This window comes from Pseudonaja textilis, chromosome 11, assembly GCF_049901715.1.
Source record: "Pseudonaja textilis isolate UNSWEBS1 chromosome 11, rPseTex1.2, whole genome shotgun sequence".
Taxonomy (NCBI): Eukaryota; Metazoa; Chordata; class Lepidosauria; order Squamata; family Elapidae; genus Pseudonaja; species Pseudonaja textilis.
In genome coordinates, this window is record NC_142000.1 from 9,971,691 (window position 1) to 9,991,009 (window position 19,319).

The 19,319-nt window shown below is 36.5% G+C and overlaps 1 protein-coding gene across 3 annotated transcripts in view; it reads right to left on the reverse strand.

Moving 5' to 3' along the window:
- Positions 1 to 13,636: 13,636 nt before the first annotated feature.
- Positions 13,637 to 19,319, reverse strand: part of CDH8 (cadherin 8) — a 197,943-nt gene continuing 192,260 nt past the window's right edge. For 2 of the 3 annotated variants that reach the window (XM_087940576.1, XM_087940575.1), the window contains 2 exons: positions 15,392 to 17,444; positions 13,637 to 14,625 (listed from right to left, as the gene is read on the reverse strand). In XM_087940576.1, the coding sequence (XP_087796702.1) occupies positions 16,951 to 17,444 (494 nt within the window). In that variant the 3' untranslated portion in view covers positions 13,637 to 14,625; positions 15,392 to 16,950. The remainder of the gene's footprint in view (positions 14,626 to 15,391; positions 17,445 to 19,319) is intronic. The other variant, XM_026714112.2, reaches the window with a different exon arrangement.

A 19,319-nucleotide genomic window follows, 5' to 3' on the forward strand; every position in this document is an offset into this window, starting at 1 on the left:
TAAACACAATCCACATATTTATATACAATATATGGGAGATGACAGTGGCCTTATAAGGAAGACCTTACAGAGGAGCAATAGTTGCCTGTGTCCAAAGCATTCTTTAAGTTACGCATGTCTCCTGGCAGTGCTAAATAGCAATAGCAACAGCACTTAGACTTATATACCACTTTACTGTGCTTTATAGCCCTCTCTAAGCGGTTTACAGAGTCAGCATATTGCTCCCAACAATTTGTGTCCTCATTTTACCCATCTTGGATGGATGGAAGACTGAATCAATCTTGAGCCTGGTGAGATTTGAACTGCCAAACTGCAGGCAGTCAGCAGTCAGCAGAAGTAGCCTGCAGTACTGCACTCTAGCCAGTGTGCCACCAGGGCTAAATAAATGACAAGATACAGCACTGCATGTCCTCTTGGGCCTCATAGCCATGACAAACCGAAATATATAAAATCTTTATCTAGTAACTGACTTTTTATTACGTGATTTTTTTTTAACATAGTGAGTTGAGGGGAAAGAATGCCATGGAGTTTCTTTGTCCATCTCTTTGGCAATCTTGATGAGAGCAGGAACTTCAGAAATAGCCAGCAGGGACTGATAAACAGAGAAGGAAATCTGTAAATCTTATCTTCATTTTTTTTTCACAATTTTATCAAACTACACAAGGGTACAAAGACCCAAAATCAAAGCTGATCATTTTGCTTTACAGATGAGATTCCAAAGGATAATTCAATGAATTCCTTTCAATCAAATCACTTCATTTTGTCACTGAGCAAGGATCTCAGTTAGATAATCTTTGACACCCCTTCCAACCAGAGGTGGTATTCAGCAGGTTCTGACCAGTTCTGGAGAATTTTGAGTAATTCATAAAACTAGCAAATACCACCTCTGACTAGCCCCACCCCCATCTATTCTCTGCCTCCCGAGGCCCAAGTGGCTCGGTCTTCTTTTGTTGCCCTGCATAGGAGAAGGGAGCTGGAAAGCAGGTTAGTGGGGTGGGGTGGGAATGGGATTTTGCAGTATTCTTCCTCTAGAGTGGGGTGGGAATGGAGATTTTTCAGTATCCTTCCCCTGCCATGCCTGTCAAGCCATGCCTACAGAACCGGTAGTAATTTTTTTTGAATCCCACCACTGCTTCCGACTTTGATTCTATTCTATATAGCACCAATTAGCCTGATGAATTTGATACAGTTAACAAGAAAATCTGCTTACATTTAATCACGTTCCCTATTTGGTTATGCTCTGAATTACAAGTTGGTGGCAGCGTCTGTAAACCTTCTGGGGACTGCAGTTGAAACTTTGGGAAGTTGAAAGGGCCCTTGGGACAAAGCTTGGGCACCTCTATCTTAAAGAATTTTGATTGTAATCTGCTATCCTTCCACCTTCCTCTTTAATCAGGACAACAGCAATTCTAGGAAGAATAGATCTGGGATTTGTCACTTGCCTCCATACAGATGGAGATGACCCATCTATCATTCCTTTAGCTCTGTCAAAAGTGTAATTTCACTTAGTTCTTCCATTTCTTCTTGGGCTGACCCCCTCTCTGTGAGGTTTCCAATTTCCACTTGTGCCTCTCCTTTTCTGACATTTCTGAAAATCTTTACTGAGATGCCTCGGCTGATGGCAAACCAATTACATTAAAAGCAATTTCCAGGTCATCTTTGCTATTTTCTTCTTAGCATGCCAGTGAAATGCATCGCTTAGGTCAGCCAAGAGCTCTTTGCTATTCAAGAAGTGTGTTCTCCCCATTACCAAGCTTCATGGTTTATACTAATGCTATTCTGAAAATTCCCAAATGTTTCCCCCCCCCTCCAACAATATGTCAAAAGACTTACAACTGTGCTCTCTTTGCCCAGGAAATGAACATCCTAATTGTCTCATTGGTCCATAGCAGATCATCATAGAAAGACTCTAAAGACTCTTAATACTGAAGAGAATGGGCTCCCCACATTTTGACGAGTCGTATTTTAGTATCACTAAACAACACAGAAAAACATTCTGGCTGAAAGCATTGTGCTGAAAGTGTCTATTGGGCCCATCATGATCTCTGGTGAGCTAACTTAATTACAAATCTGCCATGGAAACATCAGCATGGTTCCAAGTGATAGATAGCCATTGTTATCTCCTAAAACACCTCTAAGGAGGCAGATGGAGGATTTAGGTAAATGAACAGAGCAGATGCTGGCAGAAGATGGGTAGGCAGGAAGAACTGCCATAAACTGAGGTTTAAAGAACATTAGGCTTATTGTTGACAAACTATGTTGCTTTCATTTTGGGGTCTGTTTATTTTTTACGTTATCAAACAGAAGTCAGAAATGTACCCCCATAGAAAACCAACCAACTCACTTTTGAATGGAGAACTAAAGGGACATTTCCTTAGGATAAATGCAATTCTTGGAAAATTGTTTATCTCAATAACCAATCTTTCAAGATACTCCTATTCATATGAGATAATGAGTGAGCATAGGACCTTTCTGTTAATTTAAAAAAAACTTTGGAGCATATTTGGAAAATCCTGGATTATGTGCAGGTCACTAAAATCGGCACATTCATTAAAACTAAGACATATTGTGCTTACATTAACTCTCTCTATATTCACATTAAAATAATTTTGGCTACATTATCCAAAGAACAAAATGTGAACTATGGACTATGTATACATGTGATGCTTGTACAGTAAAAATTCATTACTTTATTAAGAGTAGCCATGACATAAATCAGAAGAGCTGTTGACTAGTGTCCCTTTTCTTCCCGGAACCAATTTGGAAATTTCAGAATATTTAAGATACAAAGAAACCCATTATGCACTTTAAAACCAGAACCAGAGAGGAAGGGAGGGAGGAAGGAGGGAGGGGGGAAGAAAATGAAGGAAGGAGGGATGGAGGGAGGAAGGAGGAGGAAAGGAAGGCATGAAGGAGAAGGGAGGGAGGGAGGGAGGGAGGGAGGAAAGGAAAGAAGGAAGGAAGGAGGGAGGGAGGGAGGAGGGAGGAAGGAAGGAAGGAAGGATGTTTTTATAAAAGGGAGTTTCTGGATGCTGCAATTTGGATGCTTATAGACCAGGTGGCTATGAAGCACTGATTTATGACACAAAAACTAAGAATAGTTTCACTTATTTTCATATTCAGTCTGGTATTTTGTGTCTTCCAATCCTATGGAACACAAACATAAAACCTATCTTACTCATTTTCCATACCAACAGACTTACTACTTAAAATGCAGTATTTCTCTCTTTCATTTCTTTTAAATATGTGGGAGATTATGATGCCATAAAGGCAACAATGCTTCACACATTCTATTATTGGTGAAACAGGCACCAGATATTAATTGACCTGAATGTTCTGTTTTAATTTAAAATACAATTGTCTTTGGTTGAATAAGCACAGATTTACCAATGGCACCAATTCTTAAAAGAGGCTATAATCTAGGCAGATAAAATTCCTTGTACAAAAGAATTAGTTTCCTTTTTAGCAATCACCTCTCTCTCTTTATTCCAAGGTCACATTAACTGTTGAAAACAAACTAAAACAAGGTCTGATGTAGTGTGTTATATAAATCCAAAAAAATGACATTTCTTTTCAGATTATTACATTTGTACGGCTACAGATTTTGCATCTCTCTGAATCTTGCCTCTTTTAAATGTTTGGTATCTTTGGGGCATGGTCAGTTAAGAGGATGTTAGAATTACATTTCAATGACCCCTCAAAACCAAGAAAACCTATCTTTGTATATTCCAGGTTACTTATAACCAGATTGTCTATATATTGTGAAGTGTGTGTATAATAGGGTTTCCTCTATGAGAATGTTGATTGCATCTTGTAGAGAAAATCCTATCTATATCTATATCTATCTTATCTTATCTATCTTATCTTATCTATCTATCATCTATCTATCTATCTATCTATCTATCTATCTATCTATCTATCTATCTATCTATCTTCTATATCATCTGTCTGTCTATCATCTATCCACCTCTCTCTCTCTCTCATCTCTATCTACCATGTTTTATTTCTCTATCATCTCTTTATTTCTCTATCTCTATCTAATTTTCATGTATAATCTGCATACACATACACACATACACACCTGATGCAGATTATACACGACTTATCCTGGTCATACCTTTTGTCTTCCAATAAATGGAAGGAATTTATTTAAAAAAAAAATGATTATAACTTTTAAGGAGAAAAAATCAAATTGCCTACCAAATCTTCTTTGACACAAACTGATAGGAAATAGTAAAGTGAAACAAAGTTTTTTTTTTTCTCCTTCTCTCTCTCCGGTTACTAGTAAGCATTTTTAAAAGGTTATTGTTGAATGATCCTTGAGATGCCCTTTTGAAAAAGGGGATTGCTTTGCTCTTTTTTTTAAAGCCTCTGCTTATCCTGTTGTTTAAGCTATTATTAAGGTCATGTGATTCCACATTTTATTATACAAAGAAGCTTTGGCATCTCTTTGGTACTATTTATCAAACATAGTATATGCAGAGTTATAAATTCATTCCTATACAGTATTGCCTGTTGGAATCTAGAAGCTGTTCTTTGAAAATTGGTTTGGCTTTGAGATAGCTGTACAGAACACTCTGAACTACTTTAGGGGGGTGGCACAACCAGTAAACAAACAAATAAATCTCAAGTTGTCTGAAATAATGAATGGCTTCTAGAAGACTGGTCAAGCAAATGCTTTCCTTGTAGAACAATGACTTTGCTAATCTTACATTCACATGAAATGCATAGAGAGATCTGTATTAAAACAATGCCACTCTTTTGTTAAAAACAACAAAAGTTCATTGTTTTTATTCTATTTCTGCACTGATTCATTTCCAAGTATTTTCAACTCACTACTCAGTTTTCATTCTAGTGGCGGAAATAAAATGACACGTACAAGGAAAAATCTTAACATTTTCATGTGTAACAGTAGTGCAATACGGAAAACATATTCTATATATCTTGTAACTGTTTTGATTGAGCCTTCCTTCCCTCCCTCCCTCCCTCCCTCCCTGCAATTCTTATGAGTGAAGTACACATTTCTTCTACTTCCCATTGTTTGTTTTCTCCTTGTCCAGATTAGGAAGTTTGTCTTCCTCACTTTCAAAGAAAAATGAATGGGTATATTAAATTGGGGGTGGGACAAGTATTTTGGTGGCTTTTCCAGCTATACTCACATATTGTACTTAGCCATTGTTTTCATAAATATGGTTCATTAAATCCCCTAGCTTAAGATGGGCTCACCCATGATGCTCATCCATAAACTCTGGCTTGTGAACCAGAAATGCTTAGTCAAACACTATGCACTAAGCCCAACCCAAAGAAATGTCTAATTTCTGGTCCTTTCTTGTTGATGCAGCCTGAATTCTTCTGTGGAACTGACTTTATGAATTGATTTTTAAGGTGAACAATAGCTCTTAACCTTCAGTGAGCCATCATCCTGGGGGTGGAAATTAAAAAGTTTGCAATTGAGTTACATTCCCAATTGGATTTGTTAGTCACACCCCAAGGGGTTTCCTGTAAATGGAAGGAAATAGTATCTTGAAGACCCCAAAGTCTTCAGCCATTAGAGTGATGTTCTGCAATATTAATGAGAATGTTTCCCAACTATTGCCACACATCACATTTATGTTTTTATTTATTCATTTATTTCACATCTTAATTATTCTTATAAATAACTCAAGTGAACATACCTAATACTCCTTCTTCCTCCTATTTCTCCACAACAACCCTGTGAGGTGGGGTGGTGTTGAAGGAGAGGGATTAGTCCAAAGTCACCCAGCCAACTTTCATGCTTTAGGTGGGACTAGAACTCACCATCTCCTGATGATTAGACCAAAGTCAACCAGCTTACTTTCATGTCTAAGGCATGACCAGAACTCAAGTCTCCTGGCTTCTTTCTAGCTAGTACATTAAATGCTAAACCAAACTAGACCAAAATGGCTTAGTTTGCCTTTATAAAGCCTGTTGGAAAATATCTTTGTTACAAAAAAAAAACAGCCAAATGTTTAAATAAATTTTCATAGAGAATCCTGTGATGGGTTTTGGAGTAGCCTTCCCTTCCCCTTTCCTGGCATCGCAGCCTCTTTCAGCATCCTATAATAGAACAGCTTCTCTCATTTTACAGGGCTATTACAAACTCCATCATAGTGAATTATATGGTGGACTAAATCGGATTCCACTTTCCACAAAGCCAGAATATTATCATTCACAAAAAATGTACACATGTAGGAATAATGTACATCACATCTAGCTTATTAGAGCCATAACTATGGAAATCCATTCTCTGGTCTCTGGTGTTTCATCATTAGCAGTTTGGCTGCTCGTGACATCTGCTCCCGAATGGAAACAATCTTCTAGATGTGGTGAGTAGCTTCTTTTTCTTTTCCAACCTTTGAAGGCATGCTCAACATTATGGACTGCTCTTCAAAAGAATGATGCATATTTCTTGGAAGACATTTTTTCAGGCTGCCAGAGTTCCAGGAAATGCTATTTGGCAGGCTATCGAAGCACCATATATAACTCCTATGAAATGTATGCTAATCATTCTTATTTGTCCCAAGAAAGCCTGGCTATAATCCTCGGTAACCATTAGCGTCAGTGGTTTCAATCCACTACCTATTTGGATTGTTACTCAGAAGAATAGTGGAAGTGTTGTAACTGCTACCCTCTTCCTAAATATATCACTCTTTTTCCTTCTGCTTTTACAGGTGAAAGAAAGCAAGGGTGATATCTGGCACCCGACAGATTCCTACAATGCTTTCCTTTCCCTTTTCAATATAAAATAATTTCTATTTTCTTGCTATTTAATGTGACTTTACACATTTATTTGTATGTTTATGGTTTCATTTTAATTTTGTAAGTTGCCTAGAGTCGCCTTGTGGCAAGATGGATGGCAAATTTAATGAATGAATGAATCAATTAATTAATTCCTAATTTCAAACAGTTGATCAGGATTATGAAACTTTCATAGTTGGTCAGGAGGTTCTTGTGTCAAAATGAAAGAAATGAAGGGAAGGGAAGCCAGCTCTTAAGGGGCCTGGAAACTCTGATAAGAAATTACTAGCAAGGCTAAAAAACAAATGGGAGTGAGTACAAGTACTTTTGTAATTGCTATACCTTATCTAGTAAGACCATATTCCTGTTTAGGTAACTACAAAAATGTATATATACTTGCTTGAAATGGCATTCAGGGCTCTTCCAGTTTTATGGGAGAGCCCACCTTTGTCCAGTGCTGAATAAACATGTTATCTAGAAAGAAAATATTGTCTCTTTGTTTACACCGAACCACACCTAGTTATCTGCTTGACAAAACCTTGCCTTTCACTCTTTTCTTCAGCCCTCTAACAGCATCTTACAAACATCAGCCATTGCCAATTCTGAAAGCGATGGCATACAAACGAAAAGATCAGGGAGAGAAGGAGAAAGAAAGATCATAATGAAGAAAAATGGCCAAAAGAGGATGCCTTCAATTGAGGACCAGTATACTGCATGAGTCAAAAAAAAAAGGGCTGTGTAAATATCTACAGACCCCTCACATCCCGGACATAAACTGTTTCAACTCCTTCCCTCAAAATGAGGCTATAAAGCATTGCACACCAGAACAACTAGATACAAGAACAGTTTTTCCTGAAAGCCATCACTCTGCTAAACAAATAATTCCCTCAACGCTGTTCAGCTATTTACAAAGTGTACACTACTATTACTGTTAATCTTCTCATCACTACTTATCATCCATCCTCTCCCACTTGTGATTGTAGGACTGTAACTTAGTTGCTTGTATCCGTACATTTATATTGACTGTTTCCTAGTATGATTTGATTGTTGATTGTACCCTATGGCTATGATTAAGTGTTGTACGTTATGATTCTTGATTCTTAACGAATGTACCTTTTCTTTATGTATACTGAGAGTATTTACACCAAGAAATTCTTTGTGTGTCCAATCACACTTGGCCAATAAAGTATTCTATTCTATTCTATTCTATTCTATTCTATTCTATTCTATTCTATTCTATTCTATTCTATTCTATTCTATTCTGAATCATATATATATATATATATATATATATATATATATATATATATATATATATATATATATATATATATATATATATATTTGTGTGTGTGTGTGTGTGTGTGCATACATATATGTCTTATATATATATATATATATATCCTTCAGTTTTGTTCAGGTATTTTCTCACGTCATTATAGTTGTGCTTTTAAAGTTGTAGCAACGTTTCAGCAGAATCTCATCTGCCATCATCAGGCTTCTGTATTGTGTTACAATACAATTCAATATTGTGTTACAACTATAATGATGTGGGAAAATACCTGAACAAAGCTGAATGCCATACATGTAAGTACCCGTGAAAACTTAAGAAAAGAAATATGTATGTATGTATGTATATATATATATATATATATATATATATATATATATGTATGTATGTATGTATGTATGTATATGTATATGTATATGTATATGTATATAGATATGTATGTGTGTGTGTATATATGTGTGTGTGTGTGTGTGTCTGTGTCTGTGTCTGTGTGTGTACTGCTTCTGCTCTGTGGATGACTGTCCCTGGCCAATCTGAGCAAAATAGCTAATGATTGGTGAGAACTTGGATCAGAGATTTGTAGCTAATACTGTACTAGAATAGAAGTCACTGTTGCTTAAAAAAACTACATGGATGTAAAGACTTCTTCAATGACTTCTTCAGCTTCAACCACAATAATACACGGGCAAAAAACCGATACAAACTCAAGGTAAACTGCTCCAAACTCGATTGCAGAAAATATAACTTCAGCAACAGAGTAGTAAATGCCTCGAATGCTCTATCCAACTCCATTGTTAGAGTCTCAAACCCTCACAGCTTCAACCTCAAACTGTCTACCATGGACGTCACCCCGTTCCTAAGAGGTCCTTAAAGGGGGTGTGCATAAACACACCAGCATGCCTACCATCCTTGTCTCACTGTCCCAATTTATCTGTACTTACTCCCTTTGTTCTTGCTGATGTTCATACTTATACTTGTTATCTTGTACATGTTTGGCAAACAAACAAATAAATGAATCATGGAATCAATTATTAACCAATCCATCATCCTCCACTTAGAAACAAACAACCTACTCTCTAATAAACAGTTTGGTTTCAGGAAAAAACTATCATGTAATCTGCAACTCTTACACTGCAAAAACATATGGACTACATAACTCAATCAGGGCAAAGCAATAGACGCAATCTACATAGACTTTTGTAAAGCCTTTGATTCAGTGGTACATGACAAACTACTCCTAAAACTAAAATCTTATGGTATCTCTGGACAACTGCATAACTGGATAGAAGCATTCCTGTCAAACAGGCAACAAATGGTCAAAATTGGGAGTGTCCTATCAAATTCTGTACCTGTCAATAGTGGTGTCCCCCAAGGCAGTGTTCTAGGACCAACTCTCTTCATACTCTACATAAATGACCTCTGTGATCATATTAAGAGCAACTATGTTCTCTTTGCTGATGATGTAAAACTGTTCAATACCACAGACAATACTGCTACCCTTCAAAAAGATCTTGACTATGTATCAGAATGGTCAAACAAATGGCAACTTCAAATCTCAACAAATAAATGCTCTGTCTTCCATATCGGCAAAAAAAGATCTATCTATCTATCTATCATCTATCTATCTATCTATCTCTATCTATCTATCTATCTATCTATCTATCTATCTATCTATCTATCTATCTATCTATCTATCTATCTATCTATCTATCTATCTATCTATCTATCCATTCTTCCATCCATCCATCCATCTGCTAAATACCACTCACGCATCATCACAAAATCTCCAGAACCGTAAAGCCTACAAACTTGAAATTTGACATGTATGTTCCTCTTGGCTTCTAGGTGCTCACTAAGGAAGGATTTTTCGAAATGACCATCAGAGCATTAGTTATTATTATTAACATGCTCTGATGCTAAGGAGTTCTACTCCCCCTCCCCATCTGAAAAGAAAACACAAGCGGAGGAGAGGAGTTTCAGTTTCACAGCAGCAACAGCTTTAGTAAGAACAGTTGAGCTAAGCCATGCACAGGCTTCTTGCTGTCTCCTTCTTGCTCACACAGCAAATACTGTTTTAGTTTCCAAATAGCCCTCAACTCTCTGAGACACTGACAGGACGCTAGCCAAACGAATACCAATGGTTGCTGGTAGGTAGAGGCAGAATTTTTTTCTCCTTATTTTTCTTCCCAAAAACTAAGCCCGATCACATAGTTTTGTAGCGAAGCAAAGGTATCCAGCTAGTATTTGTATATAGCTATCAGGGGATTTTTTGCTAAGGAGAGAGGGGAGAGGGGAGGACAAAGAAACTGTAGAGTCTTTGAATTTCACATTGCAGACTCCAGGTTGTAAGAATGATGTGGCTTCTTTATATAAAAAGAACAAAAAAAAATGGCCCAGCTTAAAATGATGGTCCCTCTTTATGAATCCTGAGGTTTCCTGAAATTTTGACAATACAGAGCTTTGAGAATGTCAAATGTTTCTTAGATCTCTCTCAAATATCCCAGAATATCCAGACTTCAAAAGAATGCAAAGGTTTTGTGACCACTTATGAATTCTCTGGAGCATTTGGTGCTTTTCCATGGAAGATTAGCAAATGTAATTTGGAGGATATTGTGCAATGGTATCTAGCTCTGAAAAGGTTACTGATCCTTGAAATGTGGAATAGCTAAATAATAATAAAAAAGGTATTTGCTTTGAACCCTTTCCACTCCACAGCAGAATTTCTGTTGATTTCACCCACTAAACGCTATTAGATGAGACCATTTTCACAGGCACCTTAACATTTACCACAGATAGAAGTCTGATTAGCTCCCATCTTTCTTCAGATTCATTTTGTGCTTTAAAATTGCACAGAAACATAATTTAAAGAAGCACCCCATGATATAGGTTATTGCTGCCTTTTTGACTGATGCCAATGAGATTTGTGACATGCTTTGATTCTCCTACAGTGGAGACAATAGCATTTTAGGAAAGGAGGGAGGGAATCTTATTACTGCTGTGGTCTCTGTTGCAGTTTCAATCAAAAAAAGGCAATTGGAAGGTCATATACTTGAGAGCTTCTCTGCAAAGAAACCTGTTAGACATAACATGAAGAAATGTAATCACAGGGAGGAACTACTTGGCTTAAATTTCTGGGCAACTTAGAAAGGTAATTCGACCCACATATTGGAATACTTGTATTTTGGATTGGAACATTGACATAAACCCCAAATTTCATCTATAAAAGCAAACCATATTTAAGTCTCTGTGAGTTTGTGCGTGTGTGTGTGAGCACATAAAAATTAGAATGCAAATCATAGTTTCATTAGTCAGCTGAAGTTCAAATTATCTGTGCATCATCAGATAACATTATCACAAACACCCGGATTTTCCATTGAGCACAACTATTTTATCCGCTCATTAAAATATTTTATTGTTTCTTATTTACTATTAAATCCATCCTGTGCTTTACAGCTTATTGAAGTACCCAATGTGGCTTGCAATATTACACCATTTATAGCCTGCCACCTGCCCTAAGGATCTCAGGGCCAATTACAAGCCATAAAATCCACAGGATAACATCCTGAAATGAAATAAAAAGAAACCATATTTCAGGACCCATAGTAATAGAGAAGTAAAGATTATTATTATTATTTTTTAGAAAGGAAAAGAGCAGACAACCAGGTTTGTAGCTGTTATGTCCAAATGCAAGAAAGGACAGGCAGAACATCCAAAGAATGAGATTCCAAAGAAATGAAAGTAATTTGACTGTTAAATACTAGGAAAGGTCTTCTTCAATAACCCAGTCTTGAATATACAAGAAGACAATGGAGTTCCTCTTGCAACATTATTCCAGCTGATGATCTTACTACTACATTCTGCCTTAGTTTCAAGGGTTTTTTTTTTTTTTTTTTTGTCATCCATATAAAAAGCATTGCAATAGTCTACCTGGGAGGTTACCAGAAAACTATTCTATCCCAGTCTCCCATCCAGAGAAGCTCCCATGTCAGCTCCTAAACCAATTTTTGTGGTTTAGTGGCCTGGTGGTAGGGAGAGAGGGGAACGAGGCCATGTGAGTGGCAGGCTGATGTGCATGTGCAGCTGGTGTGGCCCAGTTGTAAATAGGCCACAGCCTGGTAATTGGCCATAACCCAGGGGCTGGGGAACCTGTCCTAGGTGATGGATAGTTGGGCACTGAGCAATAGAGGCATTCAGGCACCATGTTTGCTCTTTCAAGGATGTGAAACTCTATCCATAGTTTTTTTTAAAAAAAACCAATATTTTTCTCTAAGCCAGCTTACTATCAATGCTTTGGAGATCATTTTACATTCATTTTGTATTTATCAACTGTTCTTATTCATTTTCACGAAGTACAGAAATGTCCCTTCCATTCTCTGTTGTTTTCCTGAGATAGGAGTTGGCCAAGGTGGCTTCTGTATCTTTCATAGGACAATTATTCCCTCAGTGGCCTGAAATCTTGCAGGCCTATATTCAATCAAAAGGGAAGACATCAGAAGATAGAACTCCTTCTATCAAGGCTTTCTCAGCTCAGACAGGAAGCTTACAGAGTAAGGAAAGTTGGGTAACTAAAAAAACAAGTCAGTTAATGAATCTCTCCAGGATCTATTGACAATTAATTAATTATATTATTATAATTAACAACTACTTAATTAAATGGTATCAACATTGACAACAGTAAGGAATAGATTCCAAATTACTATAACACCCCACCCCCCCTTACAGAAACATCCTGAGAAGGAGATTAAAAAAAAATTGCAGAGAAATAACATTTCTAGGAATTTTCCCAGATTAAATAATTGTATATGGCTTATGGAGAACTATATTAAAAATAGGCATTATTTATTTTTAGTGTGTGTGGGGGGGGGGGAGGGGAGAGATGGGATTAACCATCATATGTTTTTGGGATCTCAATCTGCTGAGAGAAGAACATGAGTGAGGAAGAACTTGCAAGAGCTTCCAGTAGCCGTAATTGTATGAGCATTATAGATACTAACATTAGATTCAGTTCTCCAGGTGCTGTACCCCCCACCCACCCCAAAAAATTAAAGGAAAAATAGCAATAGCGATTAGACTTATATACCGCTTCACAGTGCTTTACAGCCCTCTCTCTAAGCAGTTTACAGAATCAGCGCGTTGGCCCCAACAATATGGGTTCTTATTTTACTAACCTCAGAAGGATGGAAGGCTGAGTCAACCTTGAGCCGGTAAGACTCAAATGGTCATACTGCTGGCAGCTGGCAATCAGAGAAGTAGCCTGCAGTATTGCATTCTAACCAGTGCGCCTGAAATTATTTTCAAAAAAACCCAGCAGTTGTGTTATTTCAAAAGGTTCAGAATGGCTGTATTTATCTGAAATCTAGCTGGTCAGGACTGGTCTCATGGCTGTGGGCAGAGTTAGCCTGAAATATTGCATTCTAACCACTGCACCACCATAGTTCTTGGAAGGATAGAAAGAAGGAAAATAAAATTCCCTAAAGAAATGGGGTCTTTTCAGAAAAAGTAAATATTGCGATGAATTTGTTTGTTAAGCATTGAATGCTAAATGGAAGGAGCTGTAGGGGAAAATGTGATTTTTTTTGAGGGTGGGGGGGGGGGAAATATAAGGTCCAAGAAAAGAATATAGATGTGGAGTGAAATCTTCAAGAGGAACCCTTTATACTGCAACATTTTTTGTTAGTTATTTACATGAAAGATTTTAATCTGAACGTCATGCCATCATATGGAACTCTCTACCCCATGAAATTATAACTGCTTGTTAAATAACAAAATAATCTTCTTTTGAAGTAAACATGAAAACATTAAGTGCCATACTGGAACACTATTTCACCCTTCTGCACGCACCCTTCATGCTGTTATGCTTAACTTTAATAAACAGCTATAAATGATCCTGTTTATAGTACATTTTTCAATGTATTTATGTTCTTAAGAATGTGGGAGGGAAGTGACATTTTTAAATAAATTGTAACATTGCTGTTATTACTTGTATCACACAGTCATTTGCTCACTTACATTGATACTCTATAGTACTGCATTCTCATTTTAATATATTGAGCAGAATGTTTTGAGATCAATAATTCAACTTTATTTAGTGGCTTTCAAGGATATCAGAGAAATGAACATTGAGGAAAACCTCCTTCCCACATTTATTTTATGAGTCCTAATGCTTAGTGGCTGATCTGCAAATTACAGATCAGATTATTAGACACACAAGGAATTTGTCTCCGCTGCAAAAACTCTTGGTTTGGCATGTACTGCCCTTGTGTATGCTTGTGAATTGAACATAGAAAAGATAAGATAGAAAGAGTATTAATACTTTTGAAATTTGGTGTTGAAGATGAATCCTGAGATTAACATGAACATTGAAGAAAACAAACCAGTGAATCATTAAACAAGTCAACCCAGAGTTCTCACTCAAGGCACAGATGACCAGTCTCAAATTATCCTACTTCGGACACATTATGTGAAGTCCCAGCTCTCTGGAGAAGGCTGTAATGCTGGGAAAAGTAGAAGGAAAGAGAATAAGAGGATGACCAGCAGCAAGTTGGATGGACTCAGTTACAGTAGCGATGGGTGCACTGTTGGAAGATGAGAAAGACTAGGTTAGGGATAAATCAACACGAAGAAAAACTCTCTATGTGGTTGCTAAAAGTTGAAAATGACTTGATGGCACTTAATCAAACCAAATGAGGGTGTGTGTAAAGGCCACTGTGTTAAATCATGCTATGGTTTAATTGTTTTGACATTGCATCAACCTAGAAATTTTGGGCATGATGAATTTGAAACATGTACAGGTCTTCATAAAATCTAATTCACTTCTGCATCTTTTATTATTATGGTTGGTCACACAGTCAGTTGTTTAGACTGGATTGCCATTTGTCCATCTATTGAGCCTTTCTCAAGGACCTGGCATAAGCAGTTGTTGTTGTTTAACAGTATTAAAGGCACTGTCACAAGATGTAAGATATTCAAGTAAAGCTGCCTTTTGCAATTGACTGGTGGATGGTATTCAAATTCCTTCTTTGGTTTCTTTCATCACAGTCATTCTACTTGAAGGGCAGGAAATTCATATATTGGCTGATATCCACATAATGTACTTATAATTTAAAAGACTTTAAAAGAAATTACAACTCTCTTCAAGATGCAGGTAACACCAAAAGAAACCGTGATCACAAAGAAGGTATTTATAAAAAAATATATTTCCATAAAGTAGGAAACAATACAGGTATTTTGCTTTTTTTTTCCCTTTTCTTTTTCTGAATACAATACATTGAGAATTTTTTTTTAAAAAAAGAAAGCTTCCAAACAGAAATAGGGAAAAAAAGTAAAATGATTTTTATATACCATTTAATTTTATTACACAGACGCTACTTCTAAATGATAAGTTTCCATTACAAATTGAGGATGCTGACAGCTTCCATAGGTGGTTTTCTCTGAACAAGATTTTCATACAGAACTATGAATATTCTAAGGAAAAAAAGAAATAAAAGCTAAGAACATTAGCAGAAAATATATATATATATACACACTGGATCCTTTTCTAGCACAGCAGAAAAACCGTATGATACTTTGTGTGGAATTTTTAAAATTTAGAGTCATTTTTGTTTCTTTGTTTTAATATTCACATGAACTGGTTTACTTCCACCTGTTTGTGCTTGTATTGAACATAGTTAGAAGGCTTATGATATAAATATAAAAACATCCAAAGTTAATTTCCTCTAGGGACATTTTTTTTTTCACTCTCTAGCATTCATTTTTTTACTCCTCTACAGCTAACAATCCTTGTGTTTTGTTTTTGAAAAAGCATGTTTCAAATAACATTCACTATATATAGAAGAAATCACTCTAAAACTTTTGTCAGTGGATGGAATACAATACTTTAGATGGTTATTTTTTTTTCCTTATACACTTCCAAAACCCAACCTTAATAAATAAAAGCAGTAATGGACATCAATAAAATATTTATTTCAAGGATTAAACAAATAAATGCATTCTTTAGCAATAAAACCAGCTTCAGTTTCATATATGTGAGTCCATCCTTCACTGATTCCTTTCTTTTTTTTTTCCCTTATGAAAGTCAAAAAATGATCAACCCGTCTAGAAAACAATCCATATTGTCAGATTTCCTCCCCACAACTGTGGATTTTGAATCCTGTCCCTGGAATGGATTAAGAACATGTGAATATTTTAAGGCTTGACACAATATTTAAAGATGTTATTGTTCGGTCTGTGGTGGTTGTTTTTTTTTTGTTTTTTTTTTTGCAGCCAACAATTATCCTATGTACAACTCTGAGTCACTGCACAGTTGAGGCCAAGAGGTTTTTTTTTTTTTTTAATCAATCCTGTCTTTAAGAAAAGAAAAAATCAGCATTGGAAAGACGACTGATATTGCTTTAAATTTTTATGTTTTTTTCTTTTTCCCTTGTGAAATCTTGGTGGGTAGTAGGGAGATAAACTCTTTGTTCTTAATGGACTCTCAGAAGATAATCTTCTCTACCCCTCCCCCCAAAAGTCCTACAGAAGTCCATTAGGAAGCAAAATACCTTCTCCATTGCATTACTGGTTCCTGTTGCCAAAGATGATGAAAGCTCTAAACCCCATCTTCAGAGTGGTCATGTGAATATAGAATATCCAAAGACTTCTAGACACTCTACATACTTAACGCCACACTCCACGAGACTCGACCTCCTAACATATATATTTTTTGATTTATGCACTTTGTTTTTTGTTTTGTTTTTTTGGTTCAACATTACAATGTAGTTGATTTTAAAAGATGACTGGTGCTAAAGTTGCCCCTAAACAAAAAGCCACATAAGTCATAGTGAACTGTGGTGGCCCTAGAATATTACATGAGAGTTTTAAGTCAAAGACTGGGAAAAATAGTGAACATTTGTAATCCACTGTCAAGTTTCTTTGTCACTTTCCCCCACTGAATATAATTCCCCAAGTCTTTTAAAACGGGGTCCCCATTCACTGAGGTAGTCAAAATTTTGATCTGAGTCTGAAGTTGATGACTCTAAAGAACTTAAGGAACCAGCCACCGATCCTCTTCCCTCATAACCATATATCTGGATTGAGTCATACGGAGGAGCTGTGGGGTCATTATCAGCCTCGTGGAGTCTAACGTTGATAAATTCATCAACGTCAACCCCATTAGGGACTGGTGCCAGGCCCTGCCTGGGCATAAATTGAAGATCAGGTTTAATATCCTTACGGGGTAAAAATCCATTTATTCCGTCTGGGTTCTGCAACGTCGCGATGTCGAATGCCTCGGTGTCCTCTTCACCACCCCCTTCGTCATCGTACCGGATGATGTTTTCTCTCACGTCTTCATCATCTTTAATAATCAGAGGTTCATTCTTATGTCTCCTTAATGTTACAAAAAGCACCACAATGACTGCAAAGGAAATATCACAAAATGGTGAGCCCAGACAACAGTTTCTAATACAAAGTCTGGAATCATAATGAATGGAAGTGAGAAGAAATGAAAACATCCCAAGCACCAAACTATTGACCCTCCATTTGAATCCGTCTAGCAAAAATGAGCTTTTCCCACTCTAAATAATTGATCAACTACTTCTTACTCCTCCCGCCCAACATTTGCCTTCCTCTGGATCATCCTACATTCTGGAAAAGCTGAAAATTCTTCAAGGTTGCTCTTCATAGGACTTAGGTTTATGCTTATATACTTAGGTTGTAAGAGGCTCTTAGGTTAAGAGCCATGGTGGTGTGGTGGTTAGAATGCAGTACTGCAGGCTACTTCTGCTGACTGCCGTCTGCCTGCAATTTGGTAGTTTGAATCTCACCAGGCTCAAGGTGGACTCAGTCTTCCATCCTTCTGAAGTCGGTAAAATGAGGACCCAGATTGTTGGGGGCAATAGGCTGACTCTGAAAACTGCTTAGAGAGGACTGTAAAGCACTGTGAAGCAGTATATAAGTCTAAATGCTATTACTTCCTCTAATCACCCTACATCCCACATTGTAGAAAGGTTGACAATTTTTCAGGCTTTCTCTTTAGCTTGCCTTCATGGGACTTAAGTTTATACTTATACTTCTCTAAAATTTACTATAGCCCTTCAACCACAATTGCTGGAATCAATGGCCCAACCTGAAGCTGTTTTCTCTCTTACATAGATAAAATGTGACACAATCCTTACAAGAAATGTTAATATAGGTATAAGAACATCCAAAGAAATAAATCCCACACACTATCTAAAGCTCCAAGAAATTGTAGTACGGGCGACATGCGTAACACGGGAACACAGCTACATACACTGTCAAGTGTGTCAAGTGTGTCAAGTGTGGCCTTTGGCTATCAAGAAGTTCCGATTTTAATTATTATTAGTTATAATTATTAATTATTGTAATTATTAGTTGTAATTATTTATGTGCCACTTAATTATTTATGTGGAGCTTTTGAGAGTTGAAGCTTAAAATACCTGGAGGACACTAACACTTTTTATCTGTGTTCTCTTAGCATAGATTTACTTCCATCAGGATTTAATTCCAAGTTCAGTTATTTGGAGACAAATTGTATTTCCTTCCCCTCCAGAAAAAGTGAGAAATTTAGCATACAAAATAAAATATTAAAATATCTTTAAATATCTTTAAAATATAGATGCACACTTGAGGTGTGTTTATGTGTACTGTGGAATTAATATTTTGCTTTCTTTAAAAATGGTTGGAGAAAGATTTATGCTTCGCCAAAATTTCTCAAAAACTTTATTCCCCTGCAAAAAAGATACCACTTGGAAACTTTTTCTTCGCTCTCTTGTTTTAAGTTTATTGGTATCAGAAAAGGTATTTTTGTAGGGAGAGTTTGTTGTTGTTACATTTCTTGTAAGGATTGTATAAACCTGAAAGCCCCCAGTTGTCCAGATCAACCAATCTGAAACAAAAAAGCACAATAACAAAACTCCCAGAAAAGTGTCTTCCTGTGGTCTTTCCTCCAGCCTGACGATTAAGTATGAAAAATCAAGGAGAGAAGAAGGGGTATTCATACGCATCTTTGGTTATCTTAAAATTAAATAAATACAATAAAACAACAACTCTACTTGGGAGAATGTTCCCACAATTCTCTTGTCCTTTGGAAAACAAAAACAAATTTATTTCCTAAAATGAACATCTAGATTAAAATACAGGGTATTTTATTTTTATTTAGTTTATTATAATAACAAGGGCAGTTTGGAAAAGAAAATTGAAGACCAGTGAAGTCTTCTACAGATATTGACAAAATAAATTTTGGGTGATTCTGCTTTATTTTCATTCGTTA